The sequence below is a fragment of the Myotis brandtii genome, unplaced genomic scaffold (assembly GCF_000412655.1).
Source record: "Myotis brandtii unplaced genomic scaffold, ASM41265v1 scaffold64, whole genome shotgun sequence".
Lineage (NCBI taxonomy): Eukaryota > Metazoa > Chordata > Mammalia > Chiroptera > Vespertilionidae > Myotis > Myotis brandtii.
Genome location: NW_005370460.1, coordinates 3,759,195 through 3,769,252, shown reverse-complemented (window position 1 = coordinate 3,769,252; position 10,058 = coordinate 3,759,195). Strand labels below are relative to the sequence as shown.

The 10,058-nt window shown below is 40.0% G+C and overlaps 1 protein-coding gene across 1 annotated transcript in view; it reads right to left on the bottom strand.

The window, feature by feature from the left end:
* The window catches only part of DCAF6 (DDB1 and CUL4 associated factor 6), a 74,445-nt gene that overhangs the window by 52,539 nt on the left and 11,848 nt on the right, over nt 1-10,058 (bottom strand). Inside the window, exons 7-10 of the mRNA XM_014528529.1 lie at nt 9,797-9,932; nt 7,090-7,304; nt 2,805-2,898; nt 1,453-1,572 (exon numbers count right to left, since the gene is read on the bottom strand). Coding sequence (XP_014384015.1) covers nt 1,453-1,572; nt 2,805-2,898; nt 7,090-7,304; nt 9,797-9,932 — 565 coding nt within the window. The remainder of the gene's footprint in view (nt 1-1,452; nt 1,573-2,804; nt 2,899-7,089; nt 7,305-9,796; nt 9,933-10,058) is intronic.

Sequence of the window (10,058 nt, the reverse complement as noted above, 5' to 3'; positions counted from 1 at the left end):
GAAAAGCAAAATGAAAAAAGAATCCAAAAATACGAAGATAGTGTAAGGAGCCTCTGGGACATCTTCAAGTACACCAACATCTGAATTATGGGGGGTGCCAGAAGAAGAGAGAGAGCAAGATATTGAAAACCTATTTGAAGAAATAATGACAGAAAACTTCCCCTACCTGGTGAAAGAAATAGACTTACAAGTCCAGGAAGCGCAGAGAACCCCAAACAAAAGGAATCCAAAGAGGACCACACCAAGACACATCATAATTAAAATGCCAAGGGCAAAAGACAAAGAGAGAATCTTAAAAGCAGCAAGAGAAAGACAGTCAGTTACCTACAAGGGAGTACCCATACGACTGTCAGCTGATTTCTCAACAGAAACTTTGCAGGCCAGAAGGGAGTGGCAAGAAATATTCAAAGTGATGAATAGCAAGAACCTACAACCAAGACTACTTTATCCAGCAAAGCTATCATTCAGAATTGAAGGTCAGATAAAGAGCTTCACAGATAAGAAAAAGCTAAAGGAGTTCATCACCACCAAACCAGTATTACATGCTTTGTAAGATACAACTACCACAGAATGTCGTTTGTTCTTTTAATCACCATGATTTAAATATTTCTTAAATTTAAGCAGAAATTTTGTAACTCTTCAGCAAATCCACAGTCCAAGGAATTTTTTAAAAATATTTTTTTATTGATTTTGGAGAGGAAGGGAAAGGAAGAGAAAGATAGAAACATCAATGATAAGAGAGAATCATTGATTGGCTGCCTCCTGCATGCCCTCTACTGGGGATCTAGCGCACAACCCAGGCATGTGCCCTTGACCGGAATCGAACCCGGGACCCTTCAGTCCATGGGCCCATGTTCTATCCACTGAGCCAAACCAGCTAGGGACCAAGGAATTTTTTTAAAAGTTAATTGATCTGCATGATTTAACAAAATCCACTTATAGATGAAATTCAATAGAAATCTTTAGTTTGGGGATTTAAAATATTTTGGAGTTAACATTTTATAAGCTCACTTTTGATAGAGACAAGTAACTTGCCAAAGACCACAAAGCTGGGAAGTAGTGAACAAAGATATGAAAACAGGTCGGCTAACACCAGAAACGTAATTAATAACCAATTATATAAGTAACCAAAAGCAGAAAGTATTCAATTATATAAAACTTATTTATCTACAGGGTTTTATATATTTCTACTCTAATAAAAAAAGGACTTAAGTGGGGACTATCAGCTGCTTTTACTTTTTTTTTGAGAAAAGCAAAAAATAAGGGCTAGAACTAGTGGAAACTGAAGGGACCAGTTGTACCTAATGCCCTCTCCCTCTCCTGCTTCACACAACAGTAAGAACCTTGCGTTACTGTAGATCTAAAACATGGTGGAAATCGGATGGCAAAAATAAACCCCACTCAGTAGTTGTTACCAGCTTTCTGATGACTGTAATTAATAAGAGCACCCACCTGTGGGTCGAGATCTTCCTCGTCCTCTATTGCTTTGTGCAACCTCACTTGCTTCTTCAAACCACCTTGATAACATGTCAGACATTCTCTGCATCAGTGACACATTGGGACTTTGCTCTCCTATGGAAACACAGGTCATATCAATGAACTAGTAATAAGTCAGTATCTTTCATTAATGCAAAAACCCAGATTTGAGGGCCTTAAAATGAACATAACTTAAAAAAATCAAATTGCCCAAATAAATTCTATGAATGTACACAGATCCACAAGAACCATCATCACATTTCACATTAAAGTTTAAACGAGTGGCTCTCCATGTTTGTTTGAGTTCCTCAAGAACAGGACTTAGCTCCTACATCTTTGCCTAGTCTTAGGGTCTCCCCACCCCTACCCAACCCACTTCTTTAGTTCTGAGAGTGCACAGCTAGGAAGGTCTTGTGCATTGTACACTGTTCAGATTAAAAGAAAAGTTTGCCCTCTTACTTAAATTTTCTTAAACTGAATTTGTTTTCATCATTTACTGTAAGCAAATTCTACATACTTGAAATTAACTAAAACTAGAAGTGTTTTGTCTCTTCCCTCCCTGCTTTTCCTCCCTCGAATACACAAGTTTTCTTGAGCATTTTCAAATTAAGTATGACATCAAAACTGACAATTCATTTCTATTCTACAATCATATAATTAAAAATGGAAATCATTTGTTCTTGAATTTTCTGTGAAAATAGAATTTATCTTATACTTCATTGCCTTTATATTATATAGCTTTATATTTAGGTATTATAAGATAATACAAAAGATAATATACTGGGAAATATGCCTTTAATCTTGAAAGATTTCAGAAGTCATTAGAGTAACATTTTGGCTAAAGACCCACTTATTAAAATTAATTCTATTTTAAAGTGCCATCTTAAAGCTTCCAAGGTAGTTTCTCGCACTTGTCAAAGGCACCTGAGAGAAGGGTAAAAAAATTTATGTGCTATTATAAAACTCTCTGGTTGGAAACTGAGGGTTCTCATTCCATTTATATCTAAGAGAAAGGCAAAAATTAAGAAGTTTGATGACACCTGATGTTTTATGAGGCACGAGCATTCTTATACTTTCAGTGGGAGTGTAAAGGAGTGCTTTTTGGGTGGGTAACTTGATAACTATCAAAGTTAAAACACACTAATCCAGTGGACCCGCCATCCCACTTGTGGGAATTTAGCTGCGACCCAGTTGCATACGTGTGCTAAGAAACGTACCAGAATGCTTGCTGCAACATGACTTATAACAGTGAAAACAATGGAAACAAGTGAAAATACTCATTTTTAAATACCATAGAAAAACAAAAAAGCTGACCAAAGTATAGTTACCATCTCGCTCTCGTTCACTCTCCGGCCTGGCTCGGGGTCCAGTATCTGACCAGTCACCACGAAGCCTCAAGCGCTTCACCGGAGGCTGCCGTAACTAAAAGGTGAGGAGAACACTTGTTTGCTCACCTCTAAAGCACACTTCAAATCTAGTAGCTTCTCTCCATCCCCCTACTTTCTGTACTGAGGACGCACGTAGACTGAAAGTGAGAGATGCCAAGGAAATCTTGCAAAGGAAGCCAAGGGCCCTCAGGTAGAGGCCTGCTTAGCTGCCTGTGAGTAGATGTGCTAGAGCAGAGAAGAAGGGAGAGCAGAGGAGTATGAGAACCGATGATGCAGGTCTTGAAACCACTCTACTGAGGACCTCAGTCTGGCTCTGAAAGAAGTGGGTCCCTTGGAGAGCTGATCAGAAGAGCAGCATGACCTGATGAGAGGATTGTGGGAAGAGTGGCAGGGGGACTGGTCAGAAAGCCCCATAATAACAGAGGAGAGAGATGCTGACATCTTGCACCAAGTAGCAGTGGTAGCCAGGGTGGTGAGTAGTGCTACAGATCTGGGATGTATATTTTAGAGACAAACTATGGGGACCAGGAAAAAATGAGAGATTGGATTCAATGCAGCAGTTCAATAATGAAGTGGGGCAGGTCTCACCCCAATAAATTCAATTTAAAAATTAGAGGAAAAGGAAAAGAGAGAAAAGACAATAAAAAGAAAAAATAATAATAAAGGAAAATGAGAAGTGAGAAACAATTGAACAAGACAAAAGAATCCTATATAATAAAGAGCTAATATGCAAATGGATGTCATGCCCTCGCACGCTCACACCGGGGACCTGAGGCCAGGCGAGGGGACCTGAGGCTGCATTCCCCTGCCCGGAAGGGCTTGACGGGGGACCTGAGGCTGCGCCCCCCATCCAGCACCGAGCCAGGGGACCTGAGGCTGCACCAGAGGACCTGAGGTCATGCTCCCTGCCCGGCACCAGGCCGGGGGACCTGAGGCTGCACCCCCACCGGCGCTGGGCCAGAGGACCTGAGGCTGCACCCCTGTCCTGCGGGGACTGACAGGGCTGTGGCTGGCTGGGTCTGGGTCTCGCACGATTTCGAGGTGCGCGTGGGTGGGTGGGGACTTGACTCTGGGTCCCGAGGCGCGCCCCTGACTCTGACAGGAGGAAGCTTTTCATATACATTTTACTAATTTTCTTTCATCTCTAACACTTCTATTACAGAGAAAGGACAAATAGCAATATTAAAATATTTCCTCTAATTAATTCCCTTTTAATGTGCACGAATTTCGTGCACCGGGCCACTTGTCTATATATATAAAAGCCTAAGCGACCAGTTGACAGGTCGCTATGACGCGCACTGACCACCAGGGGGCAGACACTCAACGCAGGAGCTGCCCCCTGGTGGTCAGTGTGCTCCCACAGTGGGAGAGGCGCTCAGCTGACTGAGATGAGTGTGAGCGGCTCCTCCCTGGCTGCCTGCTACTTCGCACACTACTACATCCCTTGGAAGATGTTGGATGCCAGTTTCAGCCCAATCCCCACAGACCATGCTGAAGGATCCCACTGGTGCACAAATCTAGTATACTAAATAAAAAGGGGAAAGAAATTATTACAGGATATGAAGAAATAAAAAAAAAAGGCCTTCACAAATAAGAAAATATAAAAGAAGCATAAGAAAAAAATCACATGTATCATATATTAAACTTTTAAACCCCTGCTTAAGCTTGTCTCATGTTTCCAATGAAAATCAATTATTCCCTCCTTTGGTCTACTTATATAGAACATAATTCTCACATATTATTCTATTAAGTCTTTCTTTTCCTTCCTGTTCGTTCGTTCATTCATTCATTCATTCATTCATATGTCTACATCCACTAAACTGTAAATTCCTGAGAGGCCATGTCCTTGTCACAGTCATCCTTGATTTTCTAAAGTCTAATATAGGACTTAGTGTATAGTAGGTACCCAGTAAATATCTGATAAATTAAGTTTGTTTGACCCCAATGGTCAAGGATGTAAAACACTGAAAGAAAAGATGGTGGGTTGAAGATGGCAACAGATTTTTAATTTCTTCTTCTATGTATACCTTAATTGTTAGGTTGATTACAATAAGCATGATTTATTTTTATAATTTTAATACATTTTCAGAATTATTTTTCCTAATTTAGTTAACTCAACAAAGTACACTGAGAAAAACACATTCAGAAAAAAGCCAAAACCAACTGTTCGTGACTGACTCTGCCTCTTTTGCTCTGATCATACAAACATCTTTGGCTAAGTATTCTATGGTATAAAAGCTAGTGGTATAAAAGCCACTTAAAATGTTTCTGTATTTCCAACTCTTTGTTTTTTCTTTAAAAAAAAGTTTTTATTGACTTTAGAGAGGAATGGAGAGGGACAGAGAGATAAACATTGATGAGAAACATCAATTGGCTGAAATAGTCACAAACTTTGACTATAACTTACTAAAGTACTTATCTCAAGAGGAAATTATACAGCAATGAAAAAAATGACAGAGCAGATTTCATGCTTTCAATCAGACCAATAAACTTAGTTTTCATTCATCATCATGCCCTCTTCCTTGTCAATTTCCTGACTCATTTAAATCTACTGCCACATTTAAAATCCCAAGGTATATTTATAGAGTAATACTATTTGTTTTCTAATTTCACAGCCCTCTAAGCCTATCCTATATAATAAAAGGGTAATATACAAATTGACCGAATGGCTGAACGACCAGTCTCTGTGATGCACACTGACCACCAGGGGGCAGACGCTCAACACAGGAGCTGCCCCCTGGTGGTCAGTGAGCTCCCACAGGGGGAGAGCTGCTCAGCCACAAGCCCACAAGCCAGGCTGATGGCTGGTGAGTGCAATGGCAGTGGCGGGAGCCTTTCCTGCCGCCTCCGCAGCATCAGTCGGATATCCCCCAAGGGCTCATGGACTGCTAAAGGGCACAGGCTGGGCTGAGGGAAACCCCCCCCTGCGTGCACAAAAGTCATGCACCGGGCCTCTAGTAATTTTAATAATTGAATTCAGTTTAGCATCTCACAGCAATTACAAAATTGTGTTCTTTAGTACCTTTAAAATGTGTTCAGTAAAAGGAGTTGGGCCAATACTAAAAAGGCCACTAATAATTAACAAAAAGCAACAATTTCAAAAGACATTTCAAAAGCCAGAGTACAGTGATTAAACATAGGACATTATAAAATAAAAAAGCCAAAGTGAAAACCATGAGAGGGAAAGAAGCTTATAGGTGAAAACAAACATTTTCCTACTGTTGTGAAATGTCAAGGATATATTATTTGTTTTTTTCCTTTCATAAGTAAGAAAATGGTTAAGCCAATTCTGTGTGTGTGTGTGTGTGTGTGTGTGTGTATGCTTTAATTTACCTTTTTCTCACTCCCTCATATGTATTTTGTGACATGTACCTAGGGATAATGTTATCCTATATAATAAAAAGCTAATATACAAATTGACTGAATGGTGGAACGCCTGGTCGCTATGACCTGCACTGACCACCAGGGACCATAAGCTCAATGCAGGAGCTGCCCCTGGTGGTCAGTGCGCCCCCTCAGGGGTAGTGCTGCTCAGCTAGAAGCCGGGCTCATGGCTGGAGAGTGCAGCGGCAGTGGCGGGAGCCTCTTCCGCATCCGTGGCAGCGCTAAGGATCCCTTGGGGGATATCTGACTGCCATCTTAGGCCCACTCCCCTGCATGCCTAAGTCAGCAGGCGGACATCCCCCGAGGGGTCCCAGACTGTGAGAGGGTGCAGGCCGGGCTGAGGGACCCTTCTCCCCCAGTGCATGAATGTTGTGCATTGGACTTCTAAGTAGTTCATAATTGTGAAAGAGAGGCAGTCTTTGGAGCAGAGGGGACTGCTGGCCACATATGAATAGTAAACGGTAACAGGTAAAACTCCTATTAGTGCGTAACCATAAACATTTAGTCTCCTGGAAATCTGTACATCACATTTTTTATTTTAACTGCCTTTTCTGTAACTGTTAGACCTGTGGCTATTTCTTACTGCTACTGTGCAACCTCATAGTTAACGAAGCATTTTGTTATTAAATATTTTCTTCTTAAAAATATTTTACAATACTTCTTTCTAGAGCCTTTCCTTAATTATTAGCTCCTGTTCCTTCATGTATGTTTTGTGTCCTTGTTTCCTAGACTGTAAGTGCCTTGAAAATTAGCTCTATTTTTTGAAGCCCTTTAGGCCCCAGAAGTCACTGAATTACTATTTTCTGAGTAAAATAAAGAAGATGGTTTTGAATAAACTTACCTCTTCCCTTCTCTCTTCTGCAGAAGGAGTTCGAAGTTCTCGTGCGGTGTCATCTTTGGGGTCAAAAAGGTAGATATAATCTGAAGAGTAGCTAACGAGAATCTCCTGACCGTCTTCACTGTAACACAGAGACGTCACCCTGCAGGACTTGTTGTTAAGATGAGAAGGGAGAAAACGGGCAACCATTCCAGCAGTCCCCCGGCCTGCATAATTTCCTAAAGTAAGAAAACAGGAAGGTGTTTAAAATTCATGTGTTTGAAGAAAAACACTCTAAAAACTCTTAATCTGCACGAGGAGATACGTGATTTAATGTAGCAATAGAAATCAAAGCTATCATTCTATTTCTAGAAAAGACTTTTTCAATAACCAGATTTTATAACAAAATAAAAAAGAATGCAGTACAGAGGAAACGTACCTTTTAAAAAAATTCATGATCATCTAGAATTCCAGATTATAATATTTTATTGGAAATATGAGTTATTTAACCAATTAAATAATTTATGGTTATAGTCATACTAAATCATCTTCTAAAAATTCTCCACAAATTAATATACTTTTTATAATATAAATAGGAAAGCTGCTATTTATTAGTATACTAGATAAAAGAGTGCAGTATCCCTTGAAACTGATTTACCTTCTACTTTATGTTTTTTAAAAATTTAACTGTCGTGAAATTTTTTTCTTCTAAGACTACAGAGTGGCAATACTATGCCAGTTTTAACTCATTGTAATAGTCATGAATACAATGCAATATGACAGAGAGGGTACAATGGGCACTTTGTGTCCTGGGGACTCAGGAATGCTCAATTCTAAGAATCTAAATTATACACCGAGTTGTACAATCCTGCACAATGAGGTTTTACGCCTAAAATGTCAACTGTGTCCCACCTGTTGAGAAACAATAATGAAGCCTGTAATTTCATATTTAATACTATTTCCCTAAATGTGCATATTCAAATAGAAAAGACTCCTCAATCGAGAAAAAAATAATCTCCTCTAGCCTTTCCATTTCAATAACCATTTTTAATGGACATAAACTGACAATGAGATGGACACTGTATTCATTTCTGGCCTGGTCCACTTATATTTTTAGCAATATAATTTATGTGAATATATATTTGATGTTTGGGTATGTGAGTGTTTAAGTATTCCTGGCTTCCTTTACTGAGAAAATACTAATGGAGGTTGGCTTTGAATTGGGAATTTAAGAAGTGGTTTGATCCCATAATGGATGAGGAGTTTGAGATGAGGAGTTGAAGGCAGATTCAAGTTCAGTGCTGTAGCATCACTGATAACAGCACTTTAAATCGGCTAAGCAGGCATAAACATATGCTATACATTAACACACACCCACGTCACTGTTCTTTCCTGACTTTTCTCTCCACCATGCTTACCGTTATCCTCTTAATTTAAAAAATGGCAAAGAGAAATTAGGAAAACCAAGTGTTGTGGGCTGAATAGTGTTCCCCCCCTCCACACACACATACATTCATGTCCACCAGAACCTCAGAATGTGACCCTATTTGGAAATAATGTCTTTGTAGGTGTAATTAGTACAATGAGGTCATACTGGCTTAGGGTCCTAAACCCAGTATGACCAGTGTTCTCAGAAGAGAGAAATATGGACACAGACACACCCAGGGCAGAAGGCAGGTAAATATGGAAACAGAGATTGATGTAATACATTTAAAAGCCAAGGGATGCTAAGGATTGCCAGCAGCAACCATAAGGAAGCAAGGAGAGCCCTGGCTGGGTAGCTCAGTTGGTTAGAACATTGTCCCCATATGCCAAGGTTGCAGGTTCAATTCCTGGTCAGGCACATACAAGAATCAACCAATGAATGCATAAATGAGTGGAACAGATTGATCTTCCTTTCCTTCTTTCTCCCTTCCTCCTCCCCACCCTCTTCCTCTTTCTTTCTAAAATCAATTTTAGCCGAAACCGGTTTGGCTCAGTGGATAGAGCGTCGGCCTGCGGACTGAAGGGTCCCAGGTTCGATTCCGGTCGAGGGCATGTACCTGGGTTGCGGGCACATCCCCAGTAGGAGATGTGCAGGAGGCAGCTGATCGATGTTTCTCTCTCATCGATGTTTCTAACTTTCTATCCCTCTCCCTTCCTCTCTGTAAAAAATCAATAAAATATATTTAAAATCAATTTTAAAACTTTAAAATAAAAAAAAAACAGCAAGGAGAGAAGCACATAATAGATTTTCTCTGAGAGCCTCCAGCACAAAATGACCCTGCAAAACCCTCTTTAGCCTCTGAATTATGAGACAATAAATTTGTTATTTTAAGCCACCTAGTATACAGCCCTAGGAAACTAATATAGTTGGTCCTCGATATCTGCGGATTTCAAACCTACACATTCAACCACTAGTGAAGGAAAAGAGTACTTTCCACTGGTGGAGGGCTGAACATAAGCACTTTTCTAAGCCATTTTGTAAAGGACTTGGGCATCCGAGGGCTCCTGGAACCATCCCCTGGAGATAGTGAAGGACAACTATACATCAAGTGCTTTTTAAAGTGATAAACTGCAAAAGTACCACCCCAATAGGATCATAAAAACTTAGTGAAACGCTGTTTTTATAATACATATTATTTAAAAACATTCTACATACAAAATTGTAATAAAATTTTTAAAATTTAAATGTCATATTTATTTTCTGAATTGACAGAATCTTGTATTTCTTTAATATATATCTTTGTACCTGTAGCTCTTGTGCCCAGCATTCTCCGATCATATATTCGGACTGAGCTATCAGAACAACCCACAGCAAGGTAATATGGTATTGGCGGACAAATCGCTACAGAAGTAGCAGCACGTCGGCAGTTAATTAGAATATCCTACAAAAGATAAAACAGCAGCAGTTACATAGAGCTTTACAGTAGAGATACTATATTGAAAAAGGTTCTTGCCGAAACCGGTTTGGCTCAGTGGATAGAGCGTCGGGCTGCGGACTGAAGGGTCCC